We start from the raw sequence: 21,725 nt of genomic DNA, 5'->3' as shown, positions 1-21,725 counted from the left end.
CCGAGGTAGAGCCGGGTCGTCCTCATAACACATTGGACCTTTCTCCTTTCTTTTCTCTCATCCTCAGAAAAACATGTGTTTTTAGTCCTGTTCTCCAGTAGCCAAAATGCTCCTTTATTACACGTTCGGGTGGCGACACAGGTGTTTATAGGTGGCCCCAGCACATTCTTTCCCTGGGATGGTGTACGTCCACCTACAGAAACCCTGGCCTAAGAACACAATACAATTCCTTGAGCATTATTCATGCCTTAATTTTGAGCAACAGAAAATCACTAAAAGGCTTATATTTACCTGCATCAAATATTCATTGTCTTCATCCCCCACGCAAAGCAACGCTCACAGCCCCTCCGAGCTCGCGCCCTCCTTTTGCGGCAGAGAGAAGACGATTAGCCGACTCCAAAGCCTCTTTCTCTCTCTTCTTCTCTCACTTGTCCAGGATCAAGGGTAGCATTAAACACATCCATCCATCAAGGCCTTCGCCCACACAGACATTTGGTTTATACAGAAAATAAGAATCGGCTTGTGCTTTATGCTGAGAAACTGTGCGATGCTCTGGGTCTCTTATTTTCCATCCAATTATGGTCACCTTCAGCTGAGGCTCCAACCTTAAGGAGCTGCAGCCGCAGGGGCTGACGCTGAAAGGTGTTTCCTCTCACGTCGCTGCTCTGATAATCTTCCCAGAGTTTAGTTGGCACCCTAACCAGGATCCCTAACCAGGATAACTGTACGTTTTAGATGAAGGAGAGAGAAAACAGAAAACTCAGAAAGCTAGACAATTCTGCTTTTCAGTTGATCTGCCTCTGCCTATAACAAAAAGGCAACTCTGACTCCTTGCGGGCCTCCCACCAGAAGTCAGGCACACAGGGGGCTAACTACTCCCCTGAACTTGGTGCGCATCGAGGAGTTCTGTTCATAAAGATAAAGCTGCAGAAAGCTCAAGGAGTCCAAAGACACTGCACAGCAGAGACCATGACAGAGGGAACAGCAAGAGGAGAGCCCTGTCAGGTGAATGGCAGGTCCTCGCTTCATTAATTTGCTGTTTATACTAGAAGTGGTTTTTTTTCCTTCTTTATTACATATTAATATGAGGGTAGGGATGTTTAGGTTACATTGTTTCCAATTCTCAGGTGAAGTTCAAGTTGTAGTTGAGTCCTTCACCAGGGCCATGTTGACTGGATGCGTTTTTAGTGTGAAAACACAATAACAGGAATGTCCTTTTGAACACAGTCCTGATACAAAGCATCGCTGCGTTTCCTCAACCTCTCCATTTCATTTGTCCCACACTGCACTCTGCACATTATGAAGAACTACACTTTAAAGTTGGAGGCGCGGAGGGAGGCACAGGGCAGTCCTGTGGCCTTGTGGAGGCCTCACAGCTAATAACAGAGGGAGGCCGAATGCCAGCCCCGGTGTAGCTGATCCTGAAGCTCTTCTGCCTCCCGATGTGTCACCCCCCCACACCCCCCCACCTGGCGCCAGTGCAGGAGCCAGGCAGCCTGTGCCTCCGTCTTACAAGACAGTGTCAGACGCCCGTTCTGTTGCTCACTGAAGACGCCACCTATGCTCACGTGACATGAGACAGACCTTCCGGGGAGGAGACTCTGCGAGGACATCAGGAGATGGGGATGTTATTTTACATTCTGAGCATTTTTCTCTTACTTTCTTTTTCTTGGATTCCTTTTATTGCATCTAAAACTGGGTGTGTTTCCAATTGGCTGGTTTCCAGCTGGTCATCTGCTGGTGGGAATAGTCTGAAGGGAGGCGTGAACTGAATTACTTGTGGCGGAGTGGATGTGACAGGAGGGGCCTTCGCACTGCTGACTGTGCTCTAAGAGGGAGCACAGGCTGGCAGACGAACTCCCTGGATGAGCCTCAGAGAGGGGACCGGCGGTCTCTGACGGCTCAGGGTCCCCAGCTCTGCTGGGGCACAGATCTCCTGGGAGACCGCAAGGCCTTTGCATTTCCCTGGGGATACAATTTCCACAATTAATGCCACTAACATGGGCCTTTCTGCCTTGTTTCTAGTCACAGTTTTAAAAAAGTGAATCCAACTCAGACTCTTTGCCCTTTATCAGTTCTTACTGAAAAACAGTTTCAACTGATGATATGAAAGGTCATTTTCCCTTTTCTCCACACTCTGTACTTGCCTACTGGGTTTATCAGAAAAGGCAACAAAAATCAATTTAGAAATTCCAAATATAAAGGTAAATAGAACACCCTTATGTAAACTGTGGGTCGCCACGAAGGTTTCTGAGCCTGTGAGGGACACAGGCATAGCAGAGCTTCCTCAAGATTAATCTGATGATGGCTGCAGGTGCCTGGGGCAGAGTCTAGGGGGGAGGAGAGGGCACGAGCCAGGCCTGAGTCGGAGAGATTGCAAAGAGAAATGCATGTCCAAAGATAAAGAATTTTACAACTGGCTTGAGGCGTTGGACAGGAGGGACAAACACACCAAATACATCCAGAAATCAAGCCTCAGGCACCGGGAGAACTGTGAGAGCAAAGTCAGAAGCAGGAACGGGCCGAGGGGGAGAGGACAGATTCCGACTGACTGATGGGTGCAGTGTGCGAGGGGTGTGGATGCCGCCTGGGGACAGCAGTGAAGTCAAGAAGGGAAGGAACCTCCCACGGAGAAAAGGCAGGGGCGGAAAGAAAGAACTGAGGAAAGAACTTTGGGGACTATTCCTGTTCAGTTTGGGTGTGATGAGGGAAAGTAAGTACAACACGCCAGGACAGGCAGAGAGGAGCTAGTTCTAGCACAGTACTGAACCTGAAGGCTAGAGGCTCCTCCTGAATAGGAAGGGGTGTTTGTAGGGTAAACACACAAACCGTGGTGTTACAGGATCTCAGAAGTCAATGGCAAAGGGAGCTTAAGATGGAGCTTCAACACAGAGCTGCTGTTAAAATTAGAATGTGCAGAAAGAGGAAGAGAAATAACAAGGTTATCGGATTATTTGATTTGTCAACTTTAGGACATTGGTAACCTTTCGGGTTTTTGTTGTTGTTGTTGTTGTGTTTTGGGTTTTTTGAGACACACTCTCACTCTGCTGCCTGGGCTGGAGGGCAGTGGTGCTGTCATAGCTTTCACTGCAACTCCAAACTCCTGGGCCCAAGCACCCTCCTCTCAGCCTCCCAAAGTGCTGGGATTACAGGCGTGGGCCTCTGCATCTGGCCTGAGATTTTCTTTTTTTCTTTATTTTTAGAGACAGAGTCTTACTTTATCACCCTCGGTACAGTACTGTGGCGTCACACAGCTCACAGAAACCTCTAACTCCTGGGCTTAGGCAATTCTCTTGCTTCAGCCTCCCGAGTAACTGGGACTACAGGCACCCGCCACAACACCCGGCTATTTTTTGTTGCAGTTTGGCTGGGGCCAGGTTCGAACCCACCACCCCTCAGTATATGGGGCCAGCGCCCTATTAAGTGAGCCACAGGCGCTGCCTCTGGCCTGGGATTTTTTTAATTGGTGAAATCCTCATTGAAATTGGCTGGGTGCAGTGGCTTATGCTTGAGCTCAGGGGTTCAAGTTAGCTGACAGGTATCTGTCCGCTACTCAGGAGGTCAAGGCAGGAGCAGGAGGATTGCCTGAGCCCAGGAGTTTGAGGTTACCGTGAGCTGTGATGATACCACTGCACTCTACCGGGGCAGCAGATGAGACTTTGTCCCTCCCTCCAAAAAACAGGTGTCCCGGTATGAGTTAGTAGTGGGGCAACTAACAACTAGCATATCTACACGGTGACCCAAAATTAGCCCTGAAGTTGCCATATGTAGAGAAAATGGGAGAATTGTCACTAAACATACCTTTATGAAGGATTCGTAACAAAATTTTACAAAATATTCTCTGTGTTAGCCACCTCTTTGTAAAATTTTCTAATCAATGTTTTGCAAATAAAGGTATAGTTAGCTATACTTTCCCATTTTCCCTATGTAAGGCAATTTTAGGGGTGACTTTTGGGACACTCTGTAGTATTTATAAATAATAATGAGTTAGGATCGTAGGTAATCATTTAGGAGATAGTTTTTGTCTAACATGTCACTGCCTAGAACTTTGTGAAATAGTAGTGGATGTTATTTGTTATTTCTCAGCAAAACTCCATGGTATTTCTCCTTTAGCAAAGATCGCTTTTCATTCATGAGTCCCAGTTTCCTCAGTTTTGAAGTAATCGCTATAAAATGATCAAAGATGGGGTGTTAGTGAGTCTGGGTCTATTTAAATCTTATTCTCTCACTGTTCTTGACAGTTTCTTTATTGAAATCCTACTTGAGAAGAAATACTTCAAGGTAGTTTATGAAAACACATAATTTTCAATGGGAGGAAAAAAATTAAACAAATAGATGAAAATTGATAAGAAAATGGAGAAATAAGGTTATAAAAGATAAGATAAAGTCAGATGAGCAGTTAGAATATAAAACATTTGATGGAATTTCCAGCACATTTCTGGTACTGTGTCACACATTTAATATTTCTAATCTTTTCAAGAGGGGGACAGGTTAAGTTATAAGACTCACAAGTCTGTGAGGAAAAAAATACAACCAGAGGGGGCGGCGCCTGTGGCTCAAAGGAGTAGGGCGCTGGCCCATATGCTAGAGGTGGCAGGTTCAAACCCAGCCCTGGCCAAAAACTGCAAAAAGAAATAAAATACAACCAGAGGAAGGTCAATTATTCTTCCTCATAGAGAAGACCTTTTGTTAGTATAATGAACAGCATTTTTAAAATAAAAGCAGGGATGAGCTTCTACAGCCGCTTCCGTTAATGTCTTCAGAAGTAGCTAAGCAGGATGCCTGGCTGCTCTGCCTTAATCCAGGGACAGATTTTGGTCTCTCTGGGGAAATGGTGGCAGGCCTGCCGAGTGGCTTCTATAAATATTATTTTTGCACAATTGAGCTTTTGATAGCAAGTGAGTTAGATATTCCCTGTCAGGTACCCAGAGTGCAAATGCTTCAAGTTGCCAGTTATGTGTGAAGGCGTGTGCTTTCAAAGGCAGCTGAGCCTGGGGTGGGACTGTCATCCTGAGGGACCTGACAAAGGACACATGTGTTTATAGAAGGCATCTCATGTCCACACAGAGGCGGGCAGAGACAGATTCTTTTCAGGAAGTTTTGAGCTTTAGTGCACAGATGGGAAAAGCTTATCAAGGCCCTAGGCCCATTACAAGCAGCCCAAAGGAGTCCAGTGTGGGAACAAAATTAAATGACTTGCGTGTGAAATCTGGCTTGGCTGAGGACTAGCTTTGCATCCTTGGAAAAATGCTTAATATCTCCACATTTCAGTTTCCTCTTCTGGAAAAGAGACACTATGAATACTCTAACTATGTTACAGGTGCGCCCCGAGCAGCAAAGGCAGTCGCTCCGATGAAAGTTTTGAAAATTATGCACTTTAGTCTAGTGGAAGTTCTCCTCCCTGACCACAGAAAGCAAAGGATGAGAAACTATCTCTGACAAGAAACTATGATTTCTCTCTGTGGGCTTGGTTCTTCGGGCCTCAGAACCCAGTCAGCATTTACGGTGATACTGTCCATCTTGGACTGTGAGAAGCACTTCAAATTTTAATCATTGTTTGGGGCAGAATTTCAGCTTCTCTGCTGCTTTCTGCTCATTTCTGTATCATCTGCAGTTCATATTTGCAGACTCCTTGCACAGTTTCAGTCACACAGGAGACGCAAGGGAGTAAAGCCCTTCCTTGCAAAAACGGGAATCAGAAATATTTATCTTCGACAATTTTCTTTTCTGTATCTTAATATCCTCCTTTTATACAAATAAAGACAATGGGAAATTAGACACTCTGACCTTTGTTTTCGCATGGTTAAATCTGATCTTGCTGACGTCGCTCCTATATGCTCAGAAATAATTCCAAGTTCAACACACTTCTGTCCTCTTGAAAACATGTAAGAAATTCTGACCGTTATTTCTTCTTTGTTTTCCATTCCCTCTTATGAATTCCACTTCCCTATTCATTACATTCTTGCACCTCACTGAGTTAATAAATTCTTTTGACACCTCCTGCCCCTCCTTCCCGCCTCCTTCCCTGGCTGTCCCTGTGAGAATGGTGTCCATCAATATTGCATGCCAGGGGTGTGCTTGGAGAGCGCAGGCCTGACAGCTCCCCAGCCCAGCAGGGAGTCTTCTTCTCCCTTCTGTTCCAAGTCAGTGACAGAGGAACCCCTCTGCCCTGCTGTCTCAAGCAGCGACTGCTCACACCAGATGGGGAGAGAGGTGTTTCCAATCCCCAACTATATTGTGAGGGCCACTTGAAATAGATGCTGCTTTAGTCTCCTTCTCAAAACTTGAATACTCACTTTTCAAGGTACACGTATCACTAAAAAGGAAGGGTAGTGCTCAAGGGGGAAAGTGCAGTCATTGCTTTTTCTCTCAGGGGAGGAAAATCAAGCAATAACAAAGTTCGTGCTCAAGGCAGAGAGTGTGATATGAACTATGACATAATGAAATCAGAACCTCCCTAATGTTCTAAGACACTGGTTCTCAACCTTCCTAATGCCGCAATGTATTTTTATTGTTACAAAGGGGTCACGACCCGCAGGTTGAGAACCGCTGTTCTAACAGAATAGAATTCAGACTGGAAGGAGGATAAACTGGATTAAAAGGAAATAAGAACCAAGGCAGTGAATGGGATAATGACAAGGTCTCACACGGCTACCAATACCCTTGTGACACAAATGTAAATACCTGGATAACTTTAGGTTTAGTAAAGGACCCTGTGTTGTTACTTAGTGAGATTGAAGATGATTTTAAAGCATAAGAAACAGGTAAAAACTGTTTTGGCTTTTTAAATATGGCTTAAAGCCATAGGTTGGTGGACTCCTAGTACAATTTTAGAATGTGACAGGAGGCAGTGATAGCCAGGAATTATTAAGGGGAAAATATGCCAAATTTGAGTTCTTACAATTGATATTAGTTAACTGTGAGAATTTTAAAATTTGAACTTGGGCGGGTGTGGTGGCTTATGTCTGTAATCCCAGCACTTTGGGAGGCTGACGCAGGTGAATTGCCTAAGCTCACAGGTTCAAGACCAGCTTGAGCCAGAGGAAGACCTTGTCTCTAAAAAATAACCGGGTGTTGTGGCAGGAGCCTGTAGTCCCAGAAGTTGGGAGGCTGAAGCAAGAGAATCTCTTGAGCCCAAGAGTTTGAGTTTGCTATGAGTTGTCATGCTAAGGCACTCTACCAGGGGTAACAAAGTGAGACTCTGTCCCCCCAAAAAATAAATAATAAAATTTGAACTTGATTGTGAGCTACCAGGTTAGCAGCCACAGTTTTATGGATGCTGATAGAGACAAAAATTCTTGGGTCAGAAACAAAGGACAATGTATTACTTAGCAGCAATCACACTATACAGAGTTTCATCATTTTTATGCTGGTTTCCTGAGCCCCAGTTCAGAAATAGTGACATCAGTGGGTCATATGATGTCTCCACATTCAGTGGCCGTGCTCTGAGCTCTTGAGCTTATGGAAACTGAGTCTTTTATAATGAGATGTAGACATGCCCGTCATTTGTTCCAGAAGTATATTATCTTCCAAGGAGATTTCTTGACAAGCATGCTTTAAAGACAGTCAGGAACATCAAGAAATATGAGAAATCCATATAGAATTATCTTCCAACAATATTAAACATAATAGATACTATAATTCATTGAGTGCTGAATGAGGGTAAGCATAGATACAAACTATCAGATTATATAACATATAGAAACTGTAGATAAATATTTGGGAAAAATTAATTTCAATTGAGCATTGTAATCATAAAGGAATTTGCTACATCCCTCATAATATTCATGTGAATAAGATCAAAAGATATGAACTAGACAATGTTTATTTGAATGGGTTACTGTTTGGTTGAATTAAGTAACTAAAAGTATTGATGTCAGACTGGATAGCAGTTTCCAATGGTGTCCTTGAATAGATCTCTGCTTTTGCCCTATTCTTGTGTTATGTATGGTGTTATCAATGGTTGGGATGAGGACATAAATAGCAGGCATATCAGATTTATGGAGGATAAAAACTGAGAGAGACAGCCAATATTTAGAGGAAAGATGTAGCATTAAAAAATATATAGCCTGAAATTTTCCCTGAAACAATTAAGGTGAAATTAGAAAGCTAAATACAAATTTGTGGGTATAAAGCCATCGTTACAACTGTAAAACTATATAGCCTTAGCTTAAGAGCCTTTCACGTTAGGAATACTAAAAGTGGTCAGCTTTAATGAATTTCTTGAACTCCTTGGGGCATCAAAGCTTCATTTTATAAATGCTATGCTTACCCATACCCTACCATCTCCATCTTCCCATCTAACTGGAGCCCACTAAATATTTTAAAGTAATTAATTGGTTGAGAATAATCTAATCATGGTGCACTTAAATTATGTTGTTCAAAAAAAAAAGAGTAAAAAAGAAAAAAGAATATACTGACTGTGCTTTAAACTTCTTTTGAAAATATTTAATGATGTTTAAAAATTTTTGTGGCACACATCAGTTAAAAATCACTGATCTTAGGCAACAGTTTTGTGAGGGGTGCAGGTGACTACATGCTCCACATCACAGAGCAGCCTTTTGATACTATGAGCTTGAGTATTGAACCCAAGATGCCCCCATTTTACTGAGGACATTGAAACACAGACAAGCATCCATATGACAATGGAGACATGGAAGAGACGTGGAAATTCCTCTTTTGTAGCTGAGGTTGAAAAAATTGAAGATGTTTGGTCTGTAATGAAGAAGACAGTGGAGACGTCATAACAGTCTCCAGATAAGTGAAACCAAATAAGCTAGAGAAAGGGGAGAGGTACGTGGAAAGAAATTTCAGGCAGGCAGATTTTGTTCATTCTAAGTAAGAATATGTTGTAAATTTGATTTGATAATCAATGAGGTGACATTTCAGTGGACTGTCATTCTGAATGTGTGTAAAGCACCAACCACATGCCCGCCAAGTTGTAGAGAGGCTCTGGTTTGCGGTAAGGCCCCCTTAGGGCCCGTCTAGAGTTTTATGTGTTCATGATTTTGAGAGCTATGCTATTCTGATAGAATAGTTAGGGCGTGTTGTGAGAGGTTTTGTCTCAGTACTAACTAGCCCTTGTTAGTGGTGAGACTTGGGCAGTCCACTCACCACCTGTGGGATTACTTCCTCACAAAGTAGCTGAAAGGTTGAGTCATTTATCCATTTGCATGTTGATTATAATCTTGTTAGGGAAGAAATTTAAGGCATTTAAAATACATATGAAAATAAGACATTTGGATCCTTGAGATTATTTATGCCCAGATCCTCTGAGTATGAAGGACACAAGGAAAACCACCTTATTTTAAATGGCTCTCGAAATACAGTGCTGTATTCTTTCTGGTCATATTTGAAAGAGTGAATCTTTGCACTAGCTGGAATTATCCCGAAAGTCATTTGGACTAAGTTTAGCTCAAGGGTGTCCTCATTCTGAAGTGATATTTTTTAAAACATTTTTCAAGTTAGGTCCTAAAACCAAAAAAGCATTTAAAACCTTGTGAGACCAATAGCAAGCGTTATCAGAAAAGCTGGTTATGTAACTTCACGAGGACTATTCTTTCTCCTTCCATCCCTAAAGTATCCGGGTATGAATTCAGAGGAAGCGACCAAAGGCAGGACCGTGTCTGAGAAAGAGTTCAAAAAGATGTTGGGATATTTATTGTTCTCAAAAAGACCCAGTCTTGAAAGATGAAAATCCTGGTATAGAGAGCATTTAATTCTGCCTCACTTCCCCTCCCACATGTATGCCCCAGCCAAAAAGAAAAAAGAAAAACTCCCAGAGAAAACTACTTGAATTTTTGATGCAACTTTGGATCTCCAATTTCGAGTGCATGATGCATAAACACTATGGAAATATTCCTGATGCCATTCTCTGCTGTCCTCCCAGGCCACCCATGGAAGACTGTCAGACACTCTTGACCCCTGTGGTGAGCTGTGGGCCCCCAGGAGCCCTGCTGACTCGCCCCGTCATCCTCACGATGCATCACTGTGCGGACCCCAGTACCGAGGACTGGAAGATACAGCTAAGGAACCAGGCAGCACAGGGACAGTGGGAGGTGAGCTCCGTTGAGACCAAGCCTTTTGCAGATGAGCAAGAGCAATTATGGGGCACCTTCGGTTTTTAAAGCAAAACTTGGAAGGGATTTTACCTCATGTTCAAATGCATGAGAAACAGACAGGCTTGTTCCTGAGTGCTTTAACTTCTGGCTGATGAGGACAGAGAAAATGATAAGTTAACTAACTTATAGGAAAAGAGCCCTTATGAGACTTAGACAAGCCCCTTCTGGGATATAGTTGGCATATAGATACTATGTTTTGGGAAGAGATACTCACAAATATGCTTTTAATTTGCAGGCAGAGAAATGTTAATTGACATCTGGGCCAGAAAATGCTGGGTGCTTACCTGCAGACAGTCAGACCTGAGATTTAGTTCTTGTGAATTGAATCTGGGAAAAAAAGAAAGGATGTATATCCAAAGTTCCCTTAGAAGGAAGAAAACGTGTGGCATCTTGACTGTCTGAGGCTGTCGTCATTGTCATTTCGTAAGGACAATGCCTTAAACAGGTCTCGTTCCTTACATCAGAGTCTTTCACTTAGAACCTGTATTTTGGGAATATGTGTGTCAAAAAATATCCAATAATCATAAGACCTATACACTACAAATTTATATTTATGTGAAATTTTAATTATGTAAAATACGAAGTTGTTACTATGTAAAGTACGTTTATATACTTTGTGATTACTTCCAGGTGTTTTAGGAAAAAAATTTTAGAAAAAATATATATGAAGATTGGGACTCTTTATATTTTAGGAAAACACAGTTCTGAAGTTAGAAGAGTAGCAGGGCAACCCTGGGATGACCTGGGACAATCTCCTTTCCCTGGACATGCTGTAGTCTTGGCCATAATGAATGAATAAGACCAGAGTTAACCAGATCTACCTGCAATTCCACTGAAGCTTTAAATGATTTACCTGGAGAATATCTCAAAGTCTTAATCTCACAGGAGGAAAAATTCTTTGCATGATTCTATTTTACCCTACCTGGTTTGAGTAACAACAACAACAATAAACTTAGCAGATGAGGAGAGTAGAAGGGGACAATCCTTATGAAAACAGCCCCATGTTTGTGCGGCCTGGGACATGGGCCTCTTTATCCTTGTCGGTATCTTCAGGAGGCTTCCTTTAACACGTCACCACTAGGTGATACTTGGGGTTTGCCTTTGTTCTGCTGGAGAAAGCCACTTCTATCCGAGTGCCCTGCGGGGGGCTGGAATAAAGCTGGGGTGATGAGCTCCTTTTCTATTTTCCTTTTCAGTCTGAGCATCTTTGGGGGGATAGGTTCAGTTGAAGAAATGATTTCACTGATGTCATTAGAACACAGCTCTTACTGTAACCCAGATGATGTTGTCCGGCCCGACTCATAAACAGTCACCTAGGTGGCCACTCCTGTCACATCTTCATGTGGCCCTGGGAGCTAAATTTATGACAAAACATTTACTTTGTCAACAAATGGTTACTGGACAGTCACCGTGAGGCAGGCCCCCTGGGAGGCAGTGAGAAGCAAAGTGGACGGGGGTCCTGCCCTGCTGAAATTAAATAGCTGGATACACAGACTGAATCACACTCAGGCTTGTGTTTTATTTCTCCTGCATGTGATTTTTCTTTTAAAATTGAATTAATTAGAAGTTTCTAAAAATAAGAACTTCCAGCCTCTCTTAGAGGAGACAAGGTTTGGCCCACGTATTCCTATGTGGCAGCCGTGGGCTACGGGGCTTCTAACTGCCTCCTCCCCTGCCCACCTGACAGCCCCACCCGGCTGCCCCAGGAAGCCCTGGGGTTATAACCTTGGTTAAAGGACCCTACACTTGGTCTTTCAGATAATTTATTCTGTGGCCTGAGCCATATGGATAAATCAAAACCTGGTTGAATTGGTAGTTATTTTTTGCAAAAAGCATCATTTTCCCTTATTTTTTATTTCTTACTATTTTCAAAGTGTAAAAGAGTAGACCATTGAATGGCTTCCATGAAAAATAACAGAGAACTGTGTCTTAAGGGCATGAAGGTTACGTTACCTTACTTTCCATAGAATCTGACCATCAAGATGATTTAGGAAAAGCAATCAGGGGAGCTTTGGAGACCATAATTGAATTGCGAGACAACGTACCCTTGCACAGTTCCTTAATTCCTCGAATTCTTTTTAAACATGTAGACTTTTAGGGAAAATGAAGTTTTTTTGGAAGACCAACACATACTAATAAAGGGCATCTAAATGAAGAATATTTTCAGTTTAAAGGCAATAGCCGAAAGAAAATAACGATGAGGAATAGAAGTAGATGTATCATCAGCCTGAGAAATAAAAAGATCAGGGAAGTAGAGGTCCTGCTCCATCCGTCAGCACTTGCCACCGCCCATGGTGACGGGCACTTGTCCCCAGTGGCTCAGAGTGGCCCCTTCCTTCTTGTCCCCCAGGATGTGGTGGTGGTCGGAGAGGAAAACTTCACTACCCCCTGCTACGTGCAGCTGGACGCGGAGGCCTGCCACATCCTCACGGAGAACCTCTGCACCTACGCCCTGGTCGGCCAGTCCACCACCAAAGCCGCCGCCAAGCGCCTGAAGCTGGCCCTGTTCGGGCCCCTGTGCTGCTCCTCCCTGGAGTACAGCATCCGCGTCTACTGTCTGGACGACACCCAGGATGCCCTGAAGGTAAGCGGCGCGCCTGCCCTGCCCTGCCCTCTTCATCTGCACCTGGAAAGCAAGGTTTGGAGACGCTGCGCCACCTGGGCGCGTGACCGGGTGTCCGCACGTGCGCCCACGTGCCAGAGGACGCAGTTTAAAAACCAGAGTGGACATTGCTCTGAGGCCCGCTGGTAGAGGAGCTGTTTCCTTTCTGCTCCTTCCTCCCAAGGGCTACCTCGTTTACCTTCCTTGATTTCTTTCAATGAAAAATTTAGAAGAGTTGGGCAAGGAGAGCTGTGGAAGGTAAATAATGTACTTCCAGTTTATCTCAGCTGCTCCCTTCCTACAGGGGACGTGGTGTCACTGCGGCGTCACTGCGGCTGTGCGTGGGGCCCTCGCCGTTTCCTTAATACGCTTCCCCATTCTTTTCATGGAGGGAGAGGGTTGGCGTTGGCGACAGACTGCTGCTTTGCGCAATAAATGAGCTTAATTCTTGGTGCGATTATTGCCGTTCGTTTCATCCCATTTGAAGCTTTAAGGGAGAGAGTTAAGTGCCTTTGAAGAAGTTATGATCTGGAAGGAGAAATCGAAGAAAGATGCCAGGGATGGGGCAGTTCAGCGGGTGATACTGCGGGCTGAGATGTGCGGGCTTCGGCGGGAATTCGGGAGAAGAGGGGGCACCATGTTAGTTTGAGGAGATTTGAAAAGGAGCTAAGATTTGAGACTGGCTTTGACGAAAGGTAGAGTTTTAATCAGCAATACGGGAAGAAATCCTTGGTGTCTGGGTGGAGGGACGGCGTGGAGAAATATGTGGCTGCAAACAATTAATTAAGGTTCTCTGTAGGCACCTCGTCTCCAGTAAGCCTGGAATGGTGGGTAGAACTGTCCAGAGGATGGGCCTTGACTGCCAGAGAGAGGAGCTGAGATGCAATTTGTTGCATTCTTGGAGACTGGAGAGGTTTAAATGAAGAAAGACAGGCCTGGAAATGTGTGTTAGAAATATGAGTCTGACTTCAGTGAAAATATAGAGCCAGGGATGCGTGGTGGGGCAGGGAAGGGATGGCAGAGGAGAGAGATGAAGGGACAGGAGGAAAAGGTCCAGTAGCCTTCGCAGGACCCTGTCACTAACCCTGCATGGCTGGAACTGAAGATCAAGTTTCTGCCTCTAACTAACAGTGGCAAACTCCGGGACAGGGAGCTCTGGGCTGCTGTAACACCACACCATAAAGGGGTCCCTTAGACAGCAAACGTTTATTTCTCACCACTCTGGAGGTAGGGGGTCAGGTCAAGGTGACAGCTTGGTGGAGCTTGGTGAGGTGCCCTGTCCCAGGTTGCCGACTGCCAACTTTTCACTGTGTCCTCACCTGGTAGAGAGAGGTCTGGGGAACACTCTGAAGTCTCTTGTACAAGGTTACTGATTCCATTCATGAGCGTGCCACCCTCCTGACCTGCTTACCGCTCAGAGGCCTCACACCACCCAACAGGATGCAATCCCGTTAGGATACAACGTAGGAACTTGGGAGGGGGGGGCATACGAACATTCAGTCCATAACTGTGTCTGTTCTTTTGGAATACTGAATAAAAGTAGGAATTGGGCATCTATTTAATAGAAAAGATACCCAAACAACAGTGAGGAATCTGGCGTTGCTAGGGAGCAGATTTTGAGGTAGGATCAGGAACCAGAGTTATGTGCTGTTTGTCATCCACGGTGATCGGGGATCCAGGAGTAAACAGTCCCGTAAGTGATAGTCGTTACTGAGAGCTTCCTACGTGCCGAGCAAAGTTATAAATATTTTAACTCATTTAATCTTCACAACGACCTTATGAGATGCCATTAGCTCCATTTACAGAAGTGCAACCCAAGGCACAGAAAGTTCCAGGAAGTCGCTCCAGGTCATACAGCTGTTCAGTGGAGTAAGCAGGCTCCACCCGCCAGCAGCCGGCTGCAGTCTGGGCTCTGCTCCTAAGCGAGGTTGCATGAAGCACCGCACTGTCGAGCCCAGGGACTGAGAAGAGCCCTGCTGTTGCCGGGGCAGAGGAAGGGCAGCCAGCAAAGAGGCTGAAGAAGGGTTAGAATCCAGAGGAGGAATAGAAGTAGGGGGAAAATGAGTCAACGAAGACAAGAGAAGAAATTTCTTGTGAATATCAGGGAATTTCCTTCTGGAGCTTCCATCCAGAGAGCAGGAGCATGAAAACCGGGTGTTTGAGGCTGTGTTCCCAGGGAAGCAGGCTGTGAGGGAAAAGGTTGTAGGGGCACAAATGGAAATAGAGAGATAAGCCCAACGCCTGTTGCCATCATCTGTTCCTCTTGGTGGATTTGACCAGCGTGGTCTTGTGGACGGGCATGACACCTGCTTGGTTCTGGGTATAATTTGATAGTTGGGGCTTTAAGATTCTAATGTTGAGTAAGTGTTGTGAACACACAGGTCTAGTGTAAACCTTAAGGTTATTTCTTTTATGTGCCTTGCCAAGGTGGTACATCTAAGGCGCTGTCAGGATAGAAATCACGCCAGGCTTAAATTCTTCGTAGGGAAAACTATCTCTAGGGGAGTCACGGAGTCTGGTGAAGGCAAATCTTTTTAACAATTCCAAGGTGAAAAAAACATGCAAAAAGCATACCGTAGGAGACATTTCATCATATTCGAAATGTTTGAGACACTTTATTTTATATTCACACCCATGGTTCTCTACTCAGGCACCTTTCTTCCCAGTAGAAATACACCCACAAATCCATGCAAAATGTAATGTTTTATATAGTAATTTTGATCATTTTAATTAGCACAAAGGAGATGCAAATGCTCAGTACTCAGAAAGACTGATGAAGGGAAGAGGGAAAACACCCCAGGAGCAATTTGTGTTGTGGTCAGTGCTGTCCAAATAGACATTTATAAATTCTCAGCACCTGGGGATCTAGCACTTAGCCTGAAACAAACATGAATAATGGATGAGGCTTCCTCGCACCTCATGGCCTTTTAATAATGCAGAAATACCAAAATCCTAGTTATAGGTAAGCGGTCTCTCCAAATTGCAAAGAGACAATTAGTTCAGTCACGGCCACACTGCCTCATACCCGTGCTGGAGCTGGAACCTCGGGGCTGATTAGCTGAAAGGGGCCCTTTATCACCGAAATTCTGCTGTCTTGGCACCCTGCCTGCTAATGCTCCCCGCCAGTCTTTCTCCCATCTCCCTGCTTCCCTAAGTGCTGTTACCCAGAAATATTCTCCCTCACCTCAGCCCTCCCAGAGACGCCCTCCGTCTTCATGCCCACTCCACTCCCGGCTCAAACTTTCCTGCTCCTCCAACCTCAGGGCATGCCCGAGTCAGTTGTGGAGCTTTTAAAAAGTCTCACTCCACAGGTGCTGATCTAATGGGTCTGGCTACTGCCGTTGTTGGTTTTTGTTTTGTTTTCTTTTGTTTTCTACAACACTCCCTGGGTCTTTTACTGTGCAGCTAAGGAAAGAATTATTATTATTCTAAACACTTCCACAAATCTTTTTGGAACTTTTGACTTTACAGGGTATCCAGAAGGTTGCCGTCAATAGGAAAAACTAATGAACTCATATTTTATATGATATTATGTTTTATATTTTTACATCAACCTGTAGAAAATATTTTGTACAATTTTATAATGAATAATTTGTAACTAAAGGCACATTTAGCTGCAGTTTCCCATTTCCCTATGTGTGTGTGTATGTATGGTGACCCTGTGTTAAGGACAACACCCAGCCTGCTCCCATCACTCTCTCCCCGTCCCCTGCCTTCTCCACTAAGCGGCCTGCCACTGCGTCTTCTGTAACACCTCACAGTGCCTGCAGGGAAGACCACCGCCCCTAGCTGACCACAAGGCCAAGAGGCAAAGCAACAATACCCCTTGTATCCCATGCCTCTTTCTGGAGCCTCTCTCTACTTCAGGCGCTGACCCTTTCTTCTGTTGCTTCTTACCCATTTGGTTCCTTAGCACAGCCCTGCACAGACCCCCATCCTGGCAGTACCTGCCTGTGGTCTTTCTACCCATCTCACTCCCATTGCTCTCTCAGATTCCACATCCCCACCTGTGTTATAGTTCCTTAGCCTGCATTTACTCCAGTAGCCTTCACATCAGCCCACATTATCTATCCACTAGCACAGGCGTCCTCAAACTACAGCCCGCAGGCCACATGCAGCCCGCCTAGGACATTTATCCAGCCCACTGGGTGTTTTTGCTGCCGCTGCCTGTCCTGCTTAGCAGCCAACTCATCCCGAGGCCCACAGTCCGGCCCTCCTATGGTCTGAGGGGCAGTGAACTGGCCCCTGTTTAAGAAGTTTGAGGACCCCTGCACGAGCACACACATACTGTCGATTTCATCCTTTCTAGCTATCACTTCACTGCCAGGAGCTGCACCACAACCGTCTCACCTTCCGTCCCTCTCACACAAGGTGCACAGAAGCTGCCCTTGTTCTTCAGAAGCCCTCTCTGCCTTCTCTGTTCTCCCAGGTCACAAACTCTCATCTGCTCTTTCCCATATTTAGAGGGAACTCACTTCCACCCTGAAACCTCTTGTCATCTTGAGTGGCTGCAGGCCTTTCTGATTTCCATAGCCAAGGACGCCCTCCCTGAACAAGCCTTCCCCTCCTACTTCCAGGCTGTTGAGTTGCTCTGAGAGCCACACATTTCTAGTTGAGTCTCTCACGCTCTCAGCAGATGTGATCTAAAGGCTGCACCTGCTTCTCTGGGTCGCTGTAGTTAACTCTTCTTGACTTACCTTTCCCACTGCAGTCCTTCCCGGTGCCCTCTGCTCTCATGAGCTCCCTGATTGTACTGTAGCCTCCTTCATGCTTAACAGTGGCCTGGCCACGCATGGAGGCTCCCCCAGCTGCTGTCCATTAAACCACCAAACCTTTTACTTCAACCTCTCTTGCAATCTGGACTCTGATGCAGACGAGCTCTGCTTCCTTGTTTGTGCTCATCCTGTCCTCACCACCCCAGCTCCAGCAGAGCAAATGATGCCCCAAAGTGGGCCTCCCAGGACTGGGTATCTTCTTAGTTAAGGCTGTGTACTGGGGATTCTTTCCAAATCACAGAAAACCCCACAAAAACACTTGGCTAGGGCAGAGATGGAGGCCCAGGGGAACACTCATTCTCAGAGATAATAGCCTCACAGTCCTTGAGAGCTGATACAAAGAGCCCAGTGTCTAGAACTGAACATCTCGAGAATATGAATTATCACATTTTATCACATGTGCTTGTGCTGTCCTTGTGAATGGAAAGGAAGAAAAAGAGAAAGACCTCTTCATCAGTCGGTCATCGACAACTCTGATGCATTTTTTTTCCATCTCCTCACCCACTTCTGAGTTTGGCAGCATTTTTTAATCAATTTCCTTGAGTTTGCCTGGGGGCAAAAATGATCACCTAAAACTTTGAAGCTATGTTTAGTAATTTGGAAGCATTGATGTAGAATTATAATGCAAGGAGTAACTACCAGAGTAGGCGTCAAGGCTGAATGGGAGACAGTGAAATTCTTTTATACCTTTCCAGAGCACTTTTTTTTTTAAGACAGTCTCATTATATCCCCCTCAGTAGAGTGCTGTGGCATCACAGCTCACAGCAACCTCAAACTCTTGGGCTTAAGCGATTCTCTTGCCTCAGCCTCTAAAGTAGCTGGGACTACAGGCCCCACCACTACACCCAGCTGTTTTTTGGTTGTAGTTGCTGTTGTTTAGTAGGCCCAGGCCGGGCTCAAACCCACCAGCCTCAGTGTATGTGGCCAGCGCCCTACTCACTGAGCTACAGATGCCGAGCTTCCGGAGGGATTGTTTTCTCCCTGTTCATGATGGACCAGTAGGAGCAATGTTCAACTTGAGTTCACATAAAAGATAGAGATGCTAAGAATTGCAAGAATAGCTTGGAATCAGCTCAAATAGAGAGGTCAAGTCTATTGAAAAGGGTGAGTTTGGTGTATCTGAGCTTTCCTTTTTCCCTCCTCTTTAGGTGATTAAAGTAATAAAAAGGGTGTTTTCCTTTCATTATTTGCAAAGACTTAAATCCTAATATAAATAGACCAGAAATTAATAGAGAGCAAGGTTACGTTTGGAGTACGTTTAAAAACACCCAGGGAGAAACATACATCTGTGTGGAAATAAGAGATTTCTGCCCCACTGTCCAAAGGGTACAGTCCATGAGGTTCTCCTTTCATAATAAAGGGGTGTGTACTAAACTCTGAGGTTCAGAACCTAAAAGAAGAATTCTTTGCATATAAGATAGGCAACGTGTGACGTCCACGGAATTTCTAACAGCTGTATGTGTGATATGAACCAGATAATATGTCAGCATAACCTGGCTTGCTTTACGGAATTGTTTGGCCTGCAGACAATCTTCCTTGGATCAGTTTAGTTTTATCAGGGCTGCAGTATTGTATAGCAACTCTCTGAAAGATCATATCATGTGAAAAGAGAAGAGAGGAATGAAGAGAACGCTGAAAGGGTGGAGTAAAAGAAAGTAGGTCGGATCAAGTCTAGTTGAGGATTGTGTGATACTTTGGGGGGCCACAGCTGTAGAGTACCATTCATAGATGGCTCGCTAAAGGGAAAAGATGGGAGCAGAGCGTCCTACCTGTAAGCCTAGCACTTCGGAAGGCGGAGGCGGGGGGATTGCTTGCGGCTGAGATAGCCTGAGCAAGATCAAGACCCTCCCCACTACAAAAAATAGAAAAAAAAATCAGTTGGCTACTGAGGAGCTAAGACGGGAGAATCGCCTGAGCCAGGTGTTCGAGGTTGCAGTGACCTGTGGTCGCCACTGCTGTCTAGGTGAGGCAAAAGAGCAAGACCCTGTCTCAACACACAAACATGCACGTGTACATACACACAGAGAGGGAGTAGTTGAATTGTCATCCTGCCACCTGTCACCTTCCCCACTGTCGTCCTGATGTGTCCCTCAGGGCAAGCTGTGACCTTCCTGAACCCAGAACCCCTCAAGCTGGCCTCTTCTAGGCCTTCGAACACTGGCCTTCCCTGAAATTGGCCCCATTAACCATACCTTTTCTTACAGTTCCCTCAAACACCCTCAACACTAGCCTGACCTGTGTTTCATATCTTTAGAATCCTGGTCTCTGAAATTAAACTCATATAGTTACAGATGTAACACATATTAGAGAACACCATTGGCAAATGCATTAGAGATTCCCGATGAATTTCCCCCACTAAGTATATGGAAGGCAGTCTGTTATATTGTGGTATAGTCGAAAGCCTGATTCAGGCTGGCTGATTCAGTTGTTCTGTCACTCATCAGCTTGGTCACTAAACTTGACCTCTTTGGATGATAATTTGATCTGCCTCGAAGATCCTTTGAAGATTCAAGTATATCAAAGTTATTAAATATCTTAGCACAAAATACACAAAATAGGCACCAGGTACAGTTAACCATCCCTCAGTGAGTATTTAGACTACTGTGGCATTTTGAAGATAATGGCTGAATGAAGATATTAAATCTAATTGTGATCTATTAATAATCACGGGGTGAATTTCAGGTTTGATAGCAGTGCGGTTGGCTGGGCTTTTCATCACGGGGTCTTTTTGGTGCCTCGAAATGTACTGACCTTTATTATCCTGTTAGGAGTCTTGGCCCTGGCCCTATTATATATCTTGGGAATGACCTGCCATGTCGAATTTATTTTTTGAAAGAGAGAAGAGAAAATGTAAATTGAGGTAGCAGAATAATGCCCCCCAAATTATCTACACATTAATATGCAGAATCTGTGAACGTATTACCTTACACGGTAAGAGAGGCTTTGCAGATATGATTGTGGGATATGGAAAGATTATCCCGGATTGTCTGCTGGGCCCACGCTAATTACCTGGATTTTTGGAAGTGGGGAACTTTTCTCAGCTATGCTCAGGGAGCGACAGGGATGACAAGGAACAAAGTCTCAGGGAGGTGAGAGATGTGCCAAGTCTGGGTTGAAAGAAAGGGAAGGGGATCAAAAGCTGAGAAATGTGAGCTACTGAGAAACGTCTGGAAGGTGGAAAAGACAAAACGGCAAGTTTCCCCCGAGCCCTCAGAAAGGCAGCAGGCCTACTAAACCCTGGACCATAGCCCGGCGAGACCCGTGTTGTTCCCCGACCTACAGAGGGGTGGTGATTTCATACGGCAACAACAGAAAACTAATATAGAAGTTTAAAAATATCATGTTAAAGGGTGAAAAGAAATGTGGGATGAGATCAGACGTCCAGAACAACCTCCACAGTGCTATTCCTAATACGTAAATGTGAGAGAGAGTCTTTTCCTAAGAGTCTGCGCGGAGACAGACAAGTGACATGGCCACTTCCCTGAGAGCCACCCCTTGGCATTTTGCTTTAAAAGTGTCACAAACCACCCTGACTGGGCAGGCTGGAAGCGGCAGCAGCTGTGGGAACAGCAGGCAGAGCCCTAGAACCACAGTGACTTGAGAGGGAGATGTTTGCACATGGTCGCTGGAGTCCAGCCTTGTCATTGTGAGGGAGGAAGGAAGGCTGAGAGACGCAGAGGGTGGGCAGAGCCCCAAGTGTGAACACAGGGCGAGAAGCCAGCAGCACCAGGCAGGGCGCCAGGGACAGTGACCCGAGCAGGTGGGAGAGGCTGGGCTGACAGTCAGATGTCCCCACCGCCTAGCTCAGCAGGCTGAGGCCCAGGGACCCCGGGAGGAGATGGTGGGGGTGGGGGTGCTGCCTCCCCAGGCAGGGAACTGGAAAGGAAACCACTCTTTCTGGCTTCTGCTTGGGTGGAATGCAGGTACCCACAGTTGTGACAGAGACTGTGGGGACAGCCACTGTGGCAGAGACAAGTCTGTCATCATCAGATGACAAGGGCGATTTTCAGCTCAGGATTAAAGGATGGAGAGAAGCATGCAGGCTCCTTAACATCTGGGGGCAGATGTGGGTTCCTTAAACACCAGTCAGCATAGTCGCTGAGGGTCGTTCTTCTGAGGTTTAGCAGGTGACGCACCCTGGACATTTGTCACTTTGTTCTTTGTGCCATGGAGACCCACGAGTGTCAGTCGTGAAGCCAGTGACATGGGGCAGTGTTGCTGGACCTT

At 45.3% G+C, this 21,725-nt stretch overlaps 1 protein-coding gene across 1 annotated transcript in view; it reads left to right on the top strand.

Annotated features, from left to right (window-relative positions):
• The window catches only part of UNC5C (unc-5 netrin receptor C), a 393,520-nt gene that overhangs the window by 351,008 nt on the left and 20,787 nt on the right, over positions 1 to 21,725 (top strand). Inside the window, 2 exon segments of the mRNA XM_012810558.2 lie at positions 9,890 to 10,058; positions 12,472 to 12,705. Coding sequence (XP_012666012.1) covers positions 9,890 to 10,058; positions 12,472 to 12,705 — 403 coding nt within the window.

The sequence above is a fragment of the Otolemur garnettii genome, unplaced genomic scaffold (genome assembly GCF_000181295.1).
Source record: "Otolemur garnettii isolate 467f Iridium unplaced genomic scaffold, OtoGar3 scaffold00137, whole genome shotgun sequence".
Taxonomy (NCBI): Eukaryota; Metazoa; Chordata; class Mammalia; order Primates; family Galagidae; genus Otolemur; species Otolemur garnettii.
Note: the sequence above shows the minus strand (reverse complement) of the source record. Positions and strands in the feature narration are given on the sequence as shown.